Below are 20,509 nucleotides of genomic sequence, written 5' to 3'. Positions count from 1 at the left end.
CAGGGACCGTGGGATGGAGCCCCGGCCTCTGGATACCGTGGTGACCACACCAGGTGTGCTCCGGGAGCTGCAAACCCTACCTGGGCACCCAGTGACACACGTACCCACCTGACACCACGAACCAGCCTCCTCCCACATAGAGTTAAATTCCCAAGCAGTCAAACTCCCAGCAGCACTTTGAGCAAGGCCAGTGTTGAACAAGGTGAAACTAGTCTAACTTGGGGAAAATTCTTGGCACATAATGTCACAAGTGCCCGTAGGCGTGCAAGTGCTCACACAGAGCAATAACTCCTGACACGTTACCCTTTGCACAGGATACACCTTCTACTACCTCCATCTTTCTTAATTTGGCAATTCACAGTCTAGCACATATATACCTTGCTACTCCTGTTAAATTATTTAACCTTCACATGAAAGGCTGCATAAAAACATATTGTGCAGTTTCAACTTATCCTGCAGATGACTAATACAATCAGGTAAAGGCAAGGAATAAAAGAAATATAAAGCAAAAAAGTACTATAGAGAACAGCAAAACTTTGATTCTTTCTGATTCAGATTCAGGTAGTGCACCAGGTAGGCTCATAATCACAATTCCTCCTTGATCATTAATAAGTGGGCATTCTTCCCAGAGCAAGTCTATTGTTCTGGCATTGCTTTTTCTTTTGTACTCTGTGTTATCTCAGGTGAATCTAGCTGTTCCTAGCTTAAGGTTTCCAAGATAAATTTTCTTCCTACAATAAATAATTTGATGCTTCACAGCAATTATTGTTTAATCTTAGGATGTATTTAAAGAGTTCTATCAGTCATATTTCATGCCTAGGCAATAACAATGTACAAGCAAACTACTGCATCTGATGCATTGCTGGGAAACGTAAAGCCTCTGGGTTTGCTCAGGTGGAGAAGACAAAGCTCTCTCCTTAAGAGAGGTCTTGAGTGTAGGATTGTTGGACTCTGCACCATGATGTAAGGTCTCCTAAGGCCCTTCCACCAAAACAAGGGAACTTTATTTATCTGAAAATTCCTCAATAAATACACACATGTTTTGTCTTCCTTGAGTTATGAAATATCTCAATAATAAAAAGAACATGACTGAGAGAAGCTCACTCTGAACCTCTGGTACAGTGTATTTGGTATAAATGACATTGCAAAAATTGAAACGTACCTCATCCCCATGCATATTAGCAACATACTTGAACTCTGGAATGCCAATCTTATGATGGGTTGGAAACCTTCCCAGAACAAGAACCCACAGGTCTCTACCTTTAGGAGGGGAAGGGGAAAAGACATTTTTCAAAACATGTGTAAAATTATACAAGCCTTAGAAGAATAAAAAGAGTTGGTCATTAAGACCATTGTACAAATCCTCGTATTTCATTGGTGCCCACTCAGTCCTATAATAACATATCAAAGTAGACTGTGGGGTTCTTTTACTCTATGAATATTTGCAATATTAGTTATAGGAATAAATATGTTTTGCCTTCTGCCCAAGTACATAATAAACTCTGCAATTTCTAAAGCATTTAACCAGGACTAGAAAAGAAGGCTCTTCTTTTTTTTGTAAAAAACAATTTTCAAATTAAATTTAGCAAATAACACCACTCTTCCCCCCCCCCAAATTTTAAATCATAAGGCTTTTTTGAAATATATACAGAAATTTTCATTATCACAAAGAAAGAACATCTGGTTTTGTACTAAAGACAACACAAAAAAGTTAAACATATTCATGCATTACTACTCAGAAAACAGGAGGTACCAGAAAGAGCAGTATCAGAGACATATTTCAAATACATCAGCAGGGAAAGAATTAAAAGCTACAGAAAGAGTATTAGTTAGGACCACTAAAGCTGCACAAGAAGCTGAACTTTAAGCACCAAAATAAACATACATACATTTTGGAAGTCCACATTTAAGCAGGGGGAAAGGGTGAGGAGAGGAAATTTTTTGTTATTATTTTAAGTGATACTGTGGCATTTCAGACCTCATCTGCAAATCTGTGCTTCCCACTAGTCTGCTCAGTGAGGTGGAAAATTCAAGTTTCAGCAGATGGCAGCAATGAAACTGGACCAGTGACTTGATAAAAGCAGTGACAGGCTAAAGATTGCCAATGTCCAGGCCCTGCAGGGTGGCAGCTGGCCCCAGCTCCACACAGGTCCTGTTGGGGCCCACAGCCTGCCTGAGAGGAGCCCAGCCACCACTGCTGCTGGCAGGACAGACAGAACACAGGAACTGCTACATGCAATGCTATAAAAAGCCCTATTTCCTAAGGCTTTGTGGGTCATCAAATCTGCACTGAAAACAAACTCTGGAGCGTACCAGCTTCCCATTCCCAAAGGCACGACCACTGTAGTCATGCACATGCCACAGCATTTTTGTTTTCTTTTCCAGCTGTGCAACTGGCTGACAGCAGCTCTACCACAAGGGTCATGGCTTTGGGAATGGGAGAAAAACTTGGAGTGGGCAAAGCAACACTGGATGATGCACTGAAACATGTAAGAGAGGCAAAACTGAAGACAGTGGTTGCCAAACTAACTTCTCAGTTAACAGAATCAGAGTCTTGGGACCAAGAAGCAGCAAGACAGTGCTGAGAGATTCAACCAAGAGTGATCTCAGTATCCCCTGGTTTCGCAGCTGCTCTTGAAGACATTGTTGTTCAACCCCTGTAACCACGCCATGCACGAAGCTGTGAGATGATGCTACTGACTCTTTCATTAAAGGACAATGTGAGCAAGCAATCCATACTTTTAAAAATAATTTTGTGGCAACTGATTTGGTAAGAAAGAAAGCTAGTTATTTGGCCTTGCTGTATGTAGAACCACTGTCTCATAAAAAAAGAAGTTTGATTTCTGTAAGCCTTGACAAGTTGCAGAGTGGAGAACCCAAAGACACTAACTTTTAATCACATTATTGTTCAAAAAGGAAAGAAAGAGAACACACAAATCCTCTCACCCTAGCCCTTCTCCCTTCCAAAACCTCCAGAGCCCCTCTAATCTCAACCATCCTGCAGCTATGCGAAAACAGATGACAAATCTTGCTGCAGTAGCATATGTTTGGAACTGAAAACAATCCTGGTAGTGAAAAAACTGTTATTCATAATCAAGTGTGGACAACAACCTAAATTTTCCAATTCTGCAATGTGTCATTCTCTCCATAGCTGTATCCTGGGGCAACTTGCAATGAATTACCAAGGAGTCCTTCCAGAATGCTCCTATGATTCTTTGCCCTTATGCCCTCTAAGGCCTGCTTCCCAGCTCCCATTCCCTCTTTTGGAGGGCAAGTTCAGACATCCCTCCTTGGTGCCAGCTGCCACGTGGGCTTCTGCACCAGGAGGAGCACACCTGCTCACAGCAGTGACTGCAGCCTTTCTGCCACAGCCCAGCCCAAAGGCGGCTGCTGCAAACCTACAACATGCAGCTCATCACACACACTCAAGCAAAGAGTCCACACAGAGATAAAGTGCTCTAGATGTTTCCATCATTTAAGATTTTCTACAAATAATAGCGTATTCTGATATCAAAATAAAAAATAATACTTCCAGTGTCTTGCCATCAGCAGTACTTGTTCCTGCTGCTCTCACTGTGGATTGCACTCATGGGAAACACAAGGAAGAGCTAAGTATAGACTAACATTAAGTACTGATGTAAATTGGTTGTTCCTGCATTAGTGTTCAGACTGTTTAGTTTGTGTGAGGGCCATCCACACCATAAACACTCCCATGAACTGAGATACCAATTATTTCCTGGCATTTCCAGCTTGTAAGAAGTACTAAACCTTCCATTAACAATTAAAATACATTCCTGGGTCTGCTCAGCCTGCAGTACTGGATAGTGTATCTGGGAGGGATGATGTAAGATTTCTTTCCATACGGCTGTAATTAACTGCATGTAAAAAGATTCAGCATATGGATGGTTTCCTTTAATCAGCAAAGCCTAGATAACTCTGGTTTGGTACCTGAAGGGAACAGCTAAGCTTCCTCTCGTGCTTTGAAAAGCCATTTCTCACTGCCAAATTGCCAAAGCAAAGCTGACGTCAACTAATTAGTGAACTATATTTCAAGTGATGAAGACAAACGTGTGTTTCTAACTCTGTGTCTCAGGACAAGTAACAAGACTCGTATTGGAGCAGAGCCAGACCACACAGCTTCTAGTAGACTGAGTAGCCTTTTTAATTTTTTAAAAAGTTTTCTAGCATTGCCACTAGTTCACAACGTAGTGTCATATCCTAAAGATGTACAAAACCTGGTAATTAAAATGAAGAATTGAAACTGATCTCCAGATCTACTGGGAAAGAAATCAAATCAATGTGTAGACGTTAGAATCTGGATTGTGCTCCCTGTTTTTGTTCTGAATTTTATTTCTGCTTTTCTTCACTTTGTTCTTTACAGTTTCATTTATGAAAAACTCCTAATTTCAAAGAAAGTTATGACTAGGAAATGAAGTGAAATGACTGGGGAATGGCTCAGACCCGCTGTCAGTAGCAGTCAGGCTAGAGTACTGATTCAAGAGTTTGCAGGGAGGACCACTTTGACCAAGAAAAAGCAATAGACTGACTACAGTCCTGCTGGGTTGGCACATTGGCTTCATGGGCAGGAATTGCTGTAGTGCTGCTCTGTGTTGAGGCAGCCCCCACCTAGAAAGGTGCAGGACAGAGAAGAGGGGAAGAAAGATTAACTCTCATTAGAATGCGAGGTCCCAGAGCAATTAAATCATAGAACAAATCTCAGAATCATTGAACAGCCCAGGTTAGAAGGACGAGATCATCTGGGCCAACCCTACATGGGAAAGGAAACCTAGATAAGATTCTTTAGCACTTGGTTCAATTGCATCTTTAAAACCTCCAGTGGGGAGGACTCTACCTTATTTCTGGGGAAGTCATTCTCACTGTATAAAATCTCAACTTCTCACTGTATAAAATTTTCTTCTATTGAGATGAAACCTCTCATAGTGCAACTTGTACCCATTGCCCTTTGCTTCTTTGCACATGGCTTCTTGAGAAGATAGAGGATCCATCCTCTTTATAGCCACCCTTCAAGTGCTAGAATTCTGTGACAAGATTCCACCCTAAGCATTCTCTTCTCCAGGCAGATGAGCCTCCTCAGGGCAACATTGTCTTCCAGCAAAACACTGCCACAGCTAATGAAGGACTCCAGGAGTAATTCCTTTTGCTAAACTACCATCAGCAGCACCCTTGCCCTCAGGCACTCTGATTTGTCATTACCAATTCAAGCTGGAAAATCTAATGCCATCTGGGAACTTTTCTTCTGCAAGGGGACTGCCTAAAACCACACATGGCTTGATTTAGATTCTAAGAGAATTTGAAGTACCAGTACATTACTTGTATAACCAGAAATGGTTAATCAGAATGACTGATGTAGCAGTATTGCCTTCAAAATATGAACAAATATGTGATTTTAATCTAGCCAGACCGAGTAAAACACTGCCAAAATAAGCTACATACCTGAAGCTAAAATCAGATAAACATCTGTAAGAACAACTGAACATCAAATTCTTTTGTGAGCATTTTTCTTTACTTTCAGGTATACTGAGACAGAATGGATTAGCTAAAGACTTGGCCTGTAGTAGCACTGGCATTAGTAATGAACAAAGTTAATATGCCAGGAAGAGCTAGAACACTTCAAATATAAGAAAGTCTTCAAGTTATTTTAAAGAATAAGGAGATACAGATCAATCACATACATCAACCTGGTATGTCTGGCAATATTCAGCATGGTGCTTAGTAAGCAGAAAAAAAGCCAAAAGCACCCAAGGTAACATTTGGCTACAGGTTTATTATTTGTCACTGTCTACAGCCACTGACAGCAATTGAATCACTATGTGGGGGCCACTGCTAAACTTAACACTTCTGGCTCTTCCACAGATCCCTTGTTACAGACTTACGGCGCTCTCTCTTGGCAAAAAGGAAACAGAAATATCAATTTCCCACTGTTTAATCAGCTCCTATCTACTCCAAGAGATAACACCAGTCACTCTAAATTAGAGTCAGCACCATATAAACAGCACTGAAGGAATAAACATGACAAGGAATAAAAATGACTCTAAAAACACTAGATACTGTTTATTTGTATCCAAAGCACTTGAGACAAGAAGGGAGTCAAAACAATTCATACAAAAATGAAAAATTGTCAATGCAGAACATAGTCTCTACAATAGTAGCTTACAGGTTATTTGAAAAAAAATCAATAAATAAAAATAAATTTGTAAAAGACAAAGAAAATGCAGAGGGAATACTGGTTTTAAATTAAGATATACTAACCTTACTCTGTATTGCTCACTAAGAAGATGAGAAGTCTGAGCAGGCTATTTTTTACTATTAACACTAACTGGGTTCGTATTTACACCCAGAAACCAAATAGATTATTTTTCCCTTTTCACCAACTGTTGTTTCTATCACCACAGGGATTTTAAACCTAGTTCTAAAAAGGTGTATGTTATATTCTGAGAAAGCTATGAAACTGGTATGCATCTAGTAATTTCAGAAAAGCTACTGTATATTTGAAAGTAATAAATATTACCAATAGTACCATTGGATCATCATGAATAAAGTGATTTTTGTAACACAAGCTGGTCATAAGGGACAGGGGGTTGTTTCTTTTAAAGTGCAATTTATCCAGATTCAATAGTTTTGTTTAGCCTACACTTTGACCACCAGAGACAGAGGATGTAGAACTATTTCTGGCACTTGAAGGTAACAGAAGGAGCACTCTACAGGCTGTGGCTTATACATGGCTGAGAAGTTACTGGCACACTTTGAGGATTTGAGTTCACTGAAGTACGTCACCAAGAGACTTGCTACACCCCTAAAAATCCTTGTCAGATCTCAGACATTGTGTTTGCCTCAAGAACAGGAAGCTCAACACCATACACATCTCAACACTGACAAGCAGACTCCTACAAATCCAGACACTGAGTAGCTCCCCCCACCCTTTTAACTCAATAAAGGCGGAAAAATGGAGACTAGATAAATTTTTAAAAACTAATCCAGTCTGTGCCATGATCATCTGTTTCTGGTTTAGTTAACAAGCTACATTAGTCCGACCAGCATTTCCAGATTCTCTCCTAAACCAGGTAACAAATGTCTCTAGAAACACTAGCAAGCGGCTTTCAGGAAAGGAAACAAAGACACAAGGCAGCAACCAAGGATCAGGCTGTGTTACCCCCCACAAGCAAAGTAATTTGGTCCTTAGCCTCTTGAACAAACACATTATGATGGTCTTTGTTTATTCTTGGGATTTTGAGATCAGCCTAATGCAATTGTGTATCAAAGCAAGCTCTGTACTCTCGGCACACCACGATCAGGAAAAATGCTTCATCAGAACCATCCTGGCTGCACACTGCTGAAGTGCAGAGCAGGGAAGGCATCTGTGCCACCCTTATTCCCCTAATTTTCTCTAGCTGCTCTTTGGAAAACAGAATAATGGACACAGTAGGAGTACATTTCTTATTGAGAATGAAATTTGCTTTTATTTTAGATTTAGGATAAATGTTACTTTTCCAGATGTGCTCAAGCTCTGTTTAAACGCCCCAGGTAACTGCAAGGCCATGGATGCAGAACACACTGGCCAGGCACAAACAGGAAATGTAACTCAACTGTCCTAGATCCACTGTGAGCTCAGCACGTTACGTAGCAGCTACAGTAATTTAATTAAGTGCCTCTGACTGCCATGGTCTGACCTTTCCCATAACAACAAGTAAGTCCTAGATATCAAACTGCAGAATCATCTGCTTAGAAACATCCTCTACCCTCTTTCTCACATTTGAGCCACTGCACAGCTTATAAGAGTGAACAGTTTTACAAGGAGAGTGTTCTCTCAGCTGTGAGGGGAAGAGATCTACAGCCAGTCCAATGCATTATGTTTTTCCATGTCCATTTCTTAAAATTAATCTTCTAATTAATAAAAAGATCCAAAAGCAGAACTTCCAGGAAGTTTAGAAATCACATGCACATTCAGATTTCATTTTAAAAAAATCCCAGCCCTAAAAACTATCTAGATCTCTCTTCTACACAAAAACATGTGCAGAATGACTGTCTAATGAACTAAATGTTTCACTGTGAGAAGTCTTGCAAACAATTAATTAATGTATCATAAGTAGGTCTCCATGTACTTATGTGAACACAATATGCCATAGCTACACACAGCAAACCTTTAATTAGGTAGACCTGAAAATAAGCAAGACTGGTTCCTTCAAGGATCCACAGCCAGAGGTCCAAGGCAGAAAGGCTGGGCAGAAGGGATGCAGGGCACACTGCTCTTCTTCTTTTGTGGGAAGTGAATGGAAAGGCACCAGAAACACTTTGCCACTAAAAAGTGTCATTGTCTGAAGTGGGGTAGGAGGGATGTGTTACTAAGTTCTTCTCAAGCTAAAAGGAGAAAGCAGACAAATTGACCATCTGGGTAAAACTCAGACACAAGATGAGAGTTTTATTTTTTAAGTAAGCTTGTGATTAGGATATGTCATTTACAGGGCTAAAAATGTATGCACAATGCTCCAGAATGCAGAATTCTACAACAAGTGAGGGGGAAAAACCATTAATTTATGTCCATTGTGCACCATTGTTAATACCTTGAGTTCTATATTTTACTTAAGTTTTAAAACAAACAAAACCCTCAAACATGAAAAATATCTTACATATTTACTTCCTCAACACCAGAAAGGGATATGGATACTGCATCCACCAGCTGCAATTCCTGATTTTGTGTTACACAAGCTCCAGAGCATTGCTAACTTCACTGGTGTGAGTTACAATATCCAGTAGTCAGTTCTGCCTGTCTCTAAACAAACAGAGAAAGCTGCAAAGCCTTGCTGATGGGAAACAGGATGGCTGCAGCCCTAAGACTTTTACTGCTCTGAAAAAAAGGCTGACACATATATGCTGCAACCAGACAACTGCAAAGCAAAAGGTAGAGAGGAAGCAGGAAAACAGAGATTTTTCTCAAAAGGCTGAATCTAAATAAATGCTACTCATGTGAACAATGTACTTTTTCTAAACAGATCAGATCTTTCCATTTTGAAGTTGCAACATTAAAACTTCAGTACTAGATAACAGTTTATATATGAGAAATGTTTGATCTATGTTGCTAGGATAGATTCCCCTCACACTTTATTTATTTATTTAAGCTGGGACAGAAATCTCTGATGCAGCATGTTTCACAGGAAAAAAACAGATGAACAAACTTTCCTCCAAAATTTTCTGAAAGAAGTGTATTTAAGTAGGAGAGATCATAGAAGGCAGGACAAAAATGATTGACCAATTCACAGCAAGTGTAAAGAAGAGAAAACTTAAGCAAATAATTTTACTTTCACTGCAAGAGAATAGGAATGCAGAGTCAGTGACTGCATCTCCAAGAGGAATGTCTGAGCTTATCAATCTGTTAAACATCTGATGCTGACCAAACTATATGCTTTTTATAAATGACCCATATAAAAAGCATAGTTGTACTGACAGGAAAGAAAAGTTAGGTCTTGTTATCATCAGATAAAATCTTAGTCCTTGGCTGTTGGAGGACTGATTGCACACAAACTACTTGAGTCTCACCACAGCAGTCAAACTGCTAGAGGATGCAGTCAGATAATGTATATGAATCTATATTTCAGCATTTAAAGAATTTTTAGCTTCAGTTAGGACAAATAAAATCTAAAGCTAATATAGTAATGGTGACTTCTATTTAAACACATGATTTAGAGCAAAGCTCAGTTTGGAGCTGAAGACTTAAGAATACAAGTTAATATTTCTTGTTTTTAACGTCATGATTTAGTTTTCACTAGATAAACCATGAAGGAGCCAGTACTTCTCTGTTTTATTTCCTCTTCCCATCACAGTGAGGGACATTATGTGCTGCAAATAAAGATTACAAGGCTATTAATATCAAACCCATCTGTGAACCCAAACACCTTTGCAATACTAAAATGAACATGTAAACCTACTAAAAATCTTATTAACATGCATTTAGAGAGACATGAAAGAACACGTGACCCATAACGGGCAAAAAAATTCAGAAGTGAGCAAGCATGGATAAGAATTTAACTATCACAGTACGTTTTAGAATGCCCATTTTTACATGGAATTCTGGACTGGAGCTAAGCAACTTTAGTATTATTTGCACCATGGGGCCCCCAGAGTGGAAAATGCCTCATTCATTCTTCTTTCTAAAAACAAACTTTGAAAAGCCTCGATGTTTATATCATATGTACACACCATGCTTGCATGACAAGCCTGTAAGGAAATTTGTGGGGTGGGGATAAGGAGGAGGGAAAAGAAGAGGAGACATTATCAAGGACTGGAGACAGGAGGAAAGTCATCTGCAGCAGTCAAATGGAACAAACCTAAGGTAACAATCCTCTACACAAATATACCTCGCATCATGTAACCACAGAAAAAATAACTACCATATAGTCTTTAAAGACAACACACTTGCTATGGATTTTTCATCTAGGTAATTTGTTTATTTTTAAGACAAAAAGAATTCTCTCTGTTACCTTTCATTTTTCTTCCTACTTTTAAAAACACTGGCACTAGCATTTAATAATGGGTAACACCAAGAAATTCACCTTGAAGTACAGTGGGCTGTATAAAACCTTCCCATTCTATTTTTATGCACTGCCAGAACCCTTGAGCCAAACAAAAAATAATTCCCAATGAAACAATAAAACAAACATTTCATGGGTAACATATTTCAGCTTTGTTTTCCCCAGCAGTAAAACTTGTTTTCTAGTACTTTAAAAAAAGTAAAAACCCCCAGAACATAAAAGTCTGTAATGTAAATTCAATAGAATTTACAATGCACTTTACTATTGATGGCAGTAACTCAGGCTTCTTCCATACTGCATCACAATAAATAACTTAAAATGAGTTCCCAGCTACATACACACACTATTTATGTGTAGATGAGACAAATATAACACCTGGCCTTTTATTATTAAATATTTTCACTGAAGTGCAGTGAACCTTAAATCAGCACTCCCCTGTTTTCCATAAATGCCTAAAGGTATCAGGCACCCATAAATGCCTGAGGGTATCAACAGCACAGAGTCAGAGGGGTCAGGAGGTCTGAGCTGACCTCTGGCACACCTTGGGCACACATTCCACTGATGCTGGTGAGCAATGATGGACAGGTTAAGTGCCCAGGTTTTCTACTGACTCTATTATCAGGCACATGTTGCATGCAGCGCTACCTGAGTCCCAATCCCTAGCACGCCCTACTGCCAAAGCCACAGCTGCTTATCAGATGGAAACCTGGGCATGCTCATTCCCTCCTGTTTTCCAAGGAGAAAAGCACATGAATGCAGGCAGGAAGGGGACAAAGTGCTCCAACAGGCACCTTATCACTGGGAAACCTGGCCTGCTGAGCACTCCTTCCCTGCAGCCCACAGCACCACCCATGCACGCAGCCACGGGCCAGTCCTGCACTCCTGAGCTACAAACCCCACAGCAAACACACACACACCCCCTGCACATTTCAGCCTCTCCTGTTCACACAGCAGGGACAGCAAAATGCTAATAAGCAAGACTCACTACTTAAAAACAAAACCAAAAAATTCCCCCCAAAGTTAGCCAAGTGTTTAAGATTAATGGACAGAATGTGTCTGTCCAAGGGCAACAGAGAGAGCAACTGAGTATTGGTGTTCACTAAGCGTCAGATTTGGATGACTAAGCCACAGAACTCTCGACCAAAGAAGCTTTCAGGACAGTTCTTTTGCAAGGTATTTCTGAGAATTTCTAGTGGAACCAGAACAAAATCTGGTCAGTTTCTTTTAGCTTTTGTCTCTCCAGTGATGAAATCTGCCAAAGGGATACTAATATATAAAGTCAACTTTGAAACTTCATTAAGTAAAGACAGGGGCACTTTAACCATACACAACCTTTCCTTCAGTGAGCAGAATCTGGCCTGAGGATGTTTACAACTGTCCCAAAGTTGACTGGAATTCTAAAAATGCAGACTGGCCTCCAGAAAACCTAGATCTAAACCAAGCTGTAATTAGCATGCTATCACTTTATCTCAATCCAGAGTGTATCTGAAAAGGCTTTTTAGAGTGTGGATCCACTACAGAAGTTCCTCCATTCTTCCAATACCTGGCTGTTTTTGTCCTTCTAAGGAGGTCATCAGTTCAGCTAGAATCCTTAAGTCAGCTTCCCACCACCCTCATTTTCTTTTCAAAGAATAACAACAGCACTGTATCTTGCACAATGAAAAGCCACAGATCCTACATGTACATTGACTATTTTCCTTTTGGTAACGCACTCTAAGATTTGCTTGCTAAGAGTCAGCCTGTTTCTCACTGGGGTGGCATTAGGCAGGATGGGTTAATATGATTACACCAGGTCCCATTCTCCCATCCCAGACTGATGCAGCCCTGCAGGTTCCTCTATTATTATAGAGTGCACACTCTGTTCTGACGTTGGATATTGGATATATCAGAAAACTGAACTCCTGACAAAAAGCTTTTATAACTTTATTCAACAACACACCTGAAACAATGTAAAAGAATTAAGATGTTTTCTGGGCCATCACACATCTCTGCCTACCTGCTGCTAAGACTCTATCAGTTTCTCACAGACCAAATTACCTACAAATCTTGAGGGATGTGATGATACCTACTAAATTAGACCAAAAGGTAACACTCAGTTTTGTCAGCCAATAAGCTGCATCTTTTAAGCTCCTTTCACCCCTCATTTAAGGATAACAGCTTAGCAGATGAGATACATAACTAAATATCATAGCTTCCAAATCAGATCTGGAGACTGAACAGGCCTTTGCCAGTCTAAAACACATTGTTTTCAGTAACTTGGCAGAGGTGCTCCTAGTAATCTGGCAGGGGGGATTTTCTCTATGGTGATGTAAACCACTACACAACAAATTTGGCATCTTTCCATTTGTTTTCCATTGAGGATCTTGGTACAGATTCTGCTGTGCACACCGCTATTACAGTCTACATGCATCAAATAAACACATTATGTAAATCTCGCCTCAGATTTATCCCTAACAAATCACACTTGACTGTTTAGGTTTTATGCAGAAATGAGTGACTTAGTGAAAGGGAGCAAAGCACCCTATTCATTTAGTCTTGACCTTAGCAAGGCTTTCAACAGAATCACAGATTCAGGAATTGCATGGGACCTCTGGAGGTCACCTGGTCCCACTCCTCTCCTTAAGCAGGGCCACCTACAGCCAGCTGCACAGGACTGAGTTCAGACAGATGTTGAATATCTCTAAGGATGCTCCCTGAGCAGCCTGTTCCAGTGTCCAGCCACCCTCATGGTGTCTTTGTAAACAAGCTGGGATTATGGATATGGGATTATGGGATTATTGATTAGACTACAGTAAAGTAGGCTAGAAGCTGACTGGACTGAACAACTGGTGGTTCAAGAGGCAGCAGATGATTAGCAGCATTCCTCAAGGGCCAGTACTGGGGCTGATGCTGTTTAATATCTTCATCAGGGCCAGGGCTGCCATTCAGAGGGCCCCTGGGAAACTGAAGGAATTTCTTGACAGCAAACTCACGGAATTTGACCAAGATAAATGCAAAATCCTACACCTGGAACAAAAGAACCCCATGTATGGATTATCAACTCAAGAAAACAATCCCAGGCAGGTACAGACTGCAGACTGGCTGGGTTGCAGCTGTGCAGCTGAAGGGCTGCAAGGTGGCTCAGGTACCTAGAGACTCTGTGGAACCTCCACCCTTGCAGATATTCAGAAGTAGAGTGGAGAGGGCCCTGAGCACCATAATTAACTTTCAAGTGAGCCTGGCTTTGAACAGGAGCTCAGACTAGATAGCCTCTAGACCTAAATTACTTTATGATCTGCCTCAAGCAGGTGAGGCTTCTGACATGAAGAGTGTTTAGATACTTCTCCTAAAGAACTACACACGATCACTTTCTGAAGTGGTAATACACAGGTCCCTATCAACCTCCACAACTTCTAAGAGCTGGATTTTTACATCCTTGCAGAGCTCTGAATCTACACACACCGACCAAAAGTCAAGCCTTTACTTCACATTCTTCATAATCCAAGTCTAGATGGCAGTATAAAATACTAGATTATTAGATAAAATTGAACATAGATTAACAAATAACATGGCAACAACAGCCATTCATGCTAATAGTAAAATAATGTCTGTTGACTTTATAGGTGTTACTTTGATCCATGGGATATTGTATTCATCACCAAGAATTTTCATATCAGGACTATCAACTTACTACATCACACTGATCTCAGTTTTATAGTACTTAAATTAATTTTTGTTTCTCATCATCAAGAAGTACATTTAGCTACCATGGTTTAGCTAACTGGCAGGAGGACAACACTAGTAAACCCACACAGGAGTGTGCACGCGCAGACAGCCTTGCTTGCAGCAGCTTAACTGAGAATAGAGGAACAGAACTTCAACCCATGGACCAAAACTGAAACTTCATTTTCACCAGAATTCTATAACCACTGTTATCACAAAACTTTCTTTTAGCATGAGCAAAAAAAACCCCCAAATTAGACCCTAATTCAGTACTGTCCCCTGCCATATTGCAGATGACTCTGAAGGCTCATTTCTCAACAAAGGTAGAAATCTCTTAACTTTTAGAAAAAACTGAAAGACTAGAGGAGCACTACACATTTTTCACTGCCATTCTGCTTTACGTGGCACCGAGAATAACAACGAGGAGAGCCCACACAATTCTCAGAGTCTGGCAAAGCAGAAGGCAATATATCAAAATCTGAATGATGTTTCAGTGCATTGCTCAATCACAACCAAGAGATGATGATTTTCCAGTTTTCATGCTGGTGGAACTCAGACAAGTTGAACACCTCATGTTATCAGCTTTCAGGCATCTAGATATGTAAAAGTCAAAGTTCCAATCTCTCAGGTTGGATGAAAGGTTTCTGCCTACCTGCACAAAGATAAGCCAGCTGAGTTTCTGGCAGAAAAGTCATAATCTATTCCTATCATCAGAATGTTAGCTAAGTTCTCTAAAGGTATGAAAATAAGGATGTGGATAATTGCTAGTTTGCACTGGAGGGAACTGCACTTACAGGAATTAACCTCTTGCATGGATGAATAACATAATCCAATCTAATTCTGCCTTTGATGAAACCAAAACCAACACAGTTGAAATAACTAAGATTCCTCTTCTACTTTGAGATACATGGTAAAACAAGTGAGAAGGCATGACAATGTGTTCATGATCAAGAAGAATACAGATTTTTATTTTTTAATCACAAGCATGGATTTGATAATAGATGCTACAAATGTCTCCTTCCCGTGGTACAAAATGGGATTAGAGGAACAGACGATGTTTCTAAAGAATGGATTTTCTATCTAGTTTTATAGCTCTTCTCAGAGTGATTTAGTTTCTTGAACTGAAATCTAGTGAAGCAGTTTAGGCGTTTTTTGTTTGTTTTCTTAGAATTAAAAAAAATGTACATTAGTGTTTATTTGCATATGGATTTTAATATTTTAAATCTCTTTTGAAAAATTAGCCACTTCTCCCCAAATTTATGGTAAGAAATCACAGGGGCATAAATTAAAATATCAATATAAGGTCGGAAAAGTAATTACTGATTTCAGTACATTTTGCTGTAACATTTGAGACTGAAATTCTATTCTTCATCTACACCACAGGAGCTTGTATCAAGAGGTATTTTTAACACAACCACAAGTCAGGAAACACACTTCCTTAATTATAGTCCTTCCCAGAACGGGCACTTGGCAAAGGGGTCCCACACGTTCTACGTTCCATAAAGACGGCCCTCTTTCTGAAATTGCCACTCAGGACGTTTCCAATTCTCAGAAAAGTAAATGTTGGCAGAACTTCTACCCTGATGACACGTACGATGCTTCAGCCAGAGTGTGTTATTCACGCTTAAGCAAGAGGAACACGAAACTTCTCATAGGTTGGTTAGAGCAGCCCCGCCGCCAGCAAGCAGCCACGAAACGCCACCTTCACCCACACCTGCCCCGAATTAGTTAGAACAAAAAGCGTCTCTCCTCTCGTCCCAGCGCGCTTACCTTGCACCGAGCGGCCGATGCTGTGCAGGTGGGTGAGGGAGGGGTGCGCGGCGTGCACCCCCCTCAGGAACTCCTCCAGCTCCTCGGTGTGGTGGTACTTGAAGTCCAGCGCGGCCGCCGCCGAAGCCAGGCAGAGGATGAGGATGCCCACCGCGTCCTAGGGACAGACAGATGAAGCTTTCTCCGCGGGCACCGCCGGGGCAGCGGCCAGCCCGCGGAGAGCCAGCGAGCGAGCGAGCCAGCCAGCCTTCCCTCCCTCCCTCCCTCCCTCCCTCCCCGTCCCCGTCCCTGTCCCTGTCCCCGTCCCCGTCCCCGCCTGTGCCCCGCCGGAGCAGGTGTGCCCGCCGTACCGCGGCCGCCGCCCGCATGCTGCCGCCGCTGCCGCCGGGGCTGTGCCGCGCCGCGCCGGGCGGGCGGGGGCCGCCATCCCCGCTGGCCCTGCCCCGAGTGACGCGCCCTCCACCCACTCCGCTGCCCGGCCCGCCCAGGGGTCGGGGCCCGGCCCGGGCCCTACAGACATCCCTCCCTCCCTCCCGCCCCTTGTCGCTCGTCCCCTCCCTCGCTGCCACCTGCGCGGGGCTCGGCTCCCGCCAGGCGCTGCCCTCCCCGCATCAGCCCCCGCTGCTTTTCCCTCGTTTATCACCGGAGGGGGTGAGCGGTGTCTGTAGGGATTAAAAAACCCCAAACAACGACCCGGGGAGGGGTGCGAACGGTCACGTTCTGACTTTTGGTGTTGTTCCGATTCACAATAAAATCCAAGCTCCTCCTCAGCACCTGTGTGGTCGTGGCGTGTGATCAGAACGGCAGCGCCTGGGGGACCCAGAGACAAAGCCTGCTGCATAAGCCGTGAGAGAATTTACCTACAAATCCAACTAAATTTCCACCTTGCGCTATTTTTGCTTTGGCTTTTTTGTTTAAAGATGGGTTTTTAATAGGCTTGTATTTGCTTACTAAAAGGACTGGATTCTATCTACAGAATTAAGTGCTTTTCTTGGTTCTGCGCTAACCACATTGCCTTGGGGATATCTTGGTCTTGGAATTCACCACAAAGGCTCTTTCAGCACCTTTTGTTGTCTTGAAGATTGAAAAGAACTAAGAGAAAGAAAGTTAAGCTGGCTTCCAGCAACAAAAATTAGGATAGTGTCTGCATTTATTTTAAAATATGAATGTGGATATAGCTGAGTATTAGAATGCAGCTACTTGTAAGTTCTTTGTAATTTTACTGAGAAAAAAAGTTATAACACCAGTAGGATTTCATCTGCTTTCTTCTGAAATTTTCTATGCCGGTTAATGTCAGAAAAGGATAATAAAGGAAATGAACCTATGAGCCAACCTCAAATAACAAGTCCTGTATTCCAAATAGAAGACACTATATTTAACGGAAGTCCTTGTTAAACAAAATATTGCTGTTAAATTTATAAGTACCTTTTTTCTTTTACCATTAAGTTTTAAGAAATAAAGCTTGAAATTATATTTTAATGCAACTATCTGTAGTATCCCAATGTACCAGAGGAACATATATCTGAGGATGCAAGATGTCCACATCCAGACCTCACTTAGTTCATGGGAAGGACTTCCAAATCATATATGACATACAACAAGGGATGTATGCAAATTATAAGGCTACTTGATTAAAAGAGATGTGTAATATTATATTTCTGCTGGATTGGGTTCCTTCTAGTATGGTATTCTGAGGGAGGGGACAGACCCAGGGCCTTTCTCCCATACACTGACTCCACCTCATTTTAACTTTTATAACTTGACAAGACCCTCTCTCTCTTATTCACAAAACAAAATTCTTGTGAGACTTAAATATGGATGTCTTTTACATTCTGTAAAAAATATAAAGTTGATTTTGGTTATAGTTACCTACTATGTGAAATGGGAGAGAAACTGTGGGGTTACACTGCAAACATGTCTCCAGAGAAGCAGGAGGAAGAAGTCAAGTATGTGAGCTTCATATTTTATTTGGCTACAATATACATATTTATAGGCTCCTTCAGTGATGATCTGGTCACACCACTTGAGTAAGCAGGGAAGAAAATACACTCGGGTGGTAATCCCACATAAACCTACCTGGAAACCTTCCCAAGATAATCACATGAAATCAGAGAACTTTGAGACAGAGTAGGGTGTTGGCAAGGCAGTAAAAATCACAAGGGGTGTAAAAACCTCAGTGAAATAACTGAAGTCACCTTTGATGCGGGGTAATCACACAGCATTATCTCATTTGGAAATTACACCACCCTCACACGTAGCCAGCACAGTCATGGTTAAATGAGAGCATTACTGCATATAGGAGTGTTCAAAATGATAGATTGTTTCTGTGCCAGGTGCTTGCGAGTTAAGACAAGCCAGGCTCTTTGGCAATATTTGAGTTACATGCGACAGAATCTAAAACTTTTTTTTCCCCCCAGCCTGCACAAAATTCAAAGATAAACTTGAATCGCTTTTCACAAGGTCAGTTTTAGCCAGCCTGGGCTAGTAATGTTCTGGGTAAAAGAACATTGTTGTTGGTAAAAGTCAGTACCAAAGATCAAATCCTGCTTTTAGTGAAACTGAACCAGCAGCAAATCCCCCGTAGCACCAGTGGCTCAAAGTCAGGCACTAGGTGTCCGCAGGTGACCGCAGCTGCTGTCAGCAGCGGGCAGTGACCCTCCTGAGGAGGTGACACACACAGAGGCCAACTCCTCCTGCTTTAGGAAGCGTCATTCTCCTCTCAGCGTCTTTCCAGACCGTCCATCCAGAAGTATTCAACCGGTATTATTTAGGTTAGCGCCTGAGCGTGGGATTTGCGGAGAAAAACCCGCAAATCTTTTTTATGTGCGGTGTCGGCAGGGCCGGGGCTCCCGGCGCGGCGCTGGGAGCGGCTGCGTTGCCCTCTAGTGACAGGCACAGAAATTCCTGCCCCAGCACCAGGTACCAGCAGCTCCTCTCGCACAGGGCTGGGCACCGCCCAGCACCGACGCTTCATCGGCGCGGATGAGAGGGGTAACGGCAGAAAAAGAATCTTCTGGAAAAATATGCGGCTTTGGAGAGCCATTCATACAGGAGGCCTTGGAATTTGAAATCTTAATCAGTGTTTTGACATCTTTCATGTAGGATTCCTGCACTTTCCAAAGATCAGTAAGAACAAATAGGTGCATCGCATTATAACTGAGTGTCAAAATATTTTTGGCTAGAAATTCAAAAAGACGTCACTAACAAAGATTAAGTTTTTAAGAATCACCACTGTTGTTGAAACTCTCATCTGAAATCATGTCCTAGGAATACAGATTACAGCCACATGTTCTCTACATTGATGTAACATTAAGGACCTGACAATCAGATTTCTCTGGGGGAAAATCACAATTCTCAAGTGAGTCCAGACAAGTGATGACACAGACATATCAACTTGATAAGACAGCACAGCCCTGGATTAGCATAAACCCAGATACAAATCACCTGAATAAACATCAATGAAACCATTCTGATGTATAATATCTGCACTGGTGAATTAACAGGCTGATATTATTAATATGACGAAAGATAGATTCCCTGTAAGAAAGAGCACTAAAATATCAGAAATCTCTCAAATATTCACCAATTAATTAGTTGTCTCTGCCACGCTGACAATTCTCAGCATATTTGGTTCAAAAATCTCCTCCCCCTCCATCCCAGCATAAGAATTACCCCTGGAGAAGAAAGGGATGCCCTGCTGTGTCTCGTAATCTGCAATTAGAAAATGATCCCAAGGGGAACTATTAGCAGCTGGTACTGTTTAGAGCTGTCCAGACAAGCCCTGGAGAATCTGGAACCACAACCAGATGCCTGGCAGTCCTCTCACTCATCCCATCTTGCAAACAGCAGGATCTGCACACAGCAGAGATTTTGAGCTACTGTATGACAACGTGCTGTCATGTGCCATGGTAGAACAGGTCCATTCTGCCCCACAGGGGCTTGAAAGTGGAAACATGATCTCATTCAAGACAAAGGTCTTGAGTGCTGTGTCTTGGGTATTATAATGCAACTGTAGCATTTTTCAGCTTTATCTTCCTCCTCTTAAATTGGTTTATACTTGTCCTTTCAACAGTCCACACAGAATTAGATGTAATTTGATAATAAATTATCCTTGGAACAGCAGAACACCTGAGGAATCACATGTCCCTCGGTAGGCAAGGGCATGGTACTAAGAATAGGAAAGCCAGAAGGGTTGAGTGGCACAGATGCATGTCAGGGAAGTAAAAAGAAGGAAGATGAGGAATGTCCATAGAGGTGAGAGTGGCCTGGAAGTGGAAGAATTGCAGATAGTGTGGTTGAGAAAAAGCACTTGAGAAGATTTTGCAGGTGAGTTCATAAGGAAAAGGGCTGAGAGTAGTCTTTCTGCTCACTAACATCTTGCTAATCTGACCTCAGGGTTACAAAATTTGAGGGATTTAAGATGTTGACATAGCATCTTGTCAGGTCTGCTAATTTGTATATGAAATGCATTGCGGTTAATACCATGGAATTTA

General features: G+C 41.6%; 1 protein-coding gene across 1 annotated transcript in view; it reads right to left on the bottom strand.

Annotated features, from left to right (window-relative positions):
- CPM (carboxypeptidase M) overlaps positions 1 to 16,391 on the bottom strand; it is a 28,193-nt gene extending 11,802 nt beyond the window's left edge. Inside the window, exons 1-3 of the mRNA XM_058022893.1 lie at positions 16,367 to 16,391; positions 16,017 to 16,173; positions 1,163 to 1,260 (exon numbers count right to left, since the gene is read on the bottom strand). Coding sequence (XP_057878876.1) covers positions 1,163 to 1,260; positions 16,017 to 16,173; positions 16,367 to 16,384 — 273 coding nt within the window. The 5' untranslated portion in view covers positions 16,385 to 16,391. The remainder of the gene's footprint in view (positions 1 to 1,162; positions 1,261 to 16,016; positions 16,174 to 16,366) is intronic.
- Positions 16,392 to 20,509: the final 4,118 nt, after the last annotated feature.

This window comes from Melospiza georgiana, chromosome 4 (assembly GCF_028018845.1).
Source record: "Melospiza georgiana isolate bMelGeo1 chromosome 4, bMelGeo1.pri, whole genome shotgun sequence".
Classification (NCBI taxonomy): Eukaryota; Metazoa; Chordata; class Aves; order Passeriformes; family Passerellidae; genus Melospiza; species Melospiza georgiana.
Note: the sequence above shows the minus strand (reverse complement) of the source record. Positions and strands in the feature narration are given on the sequence as shown.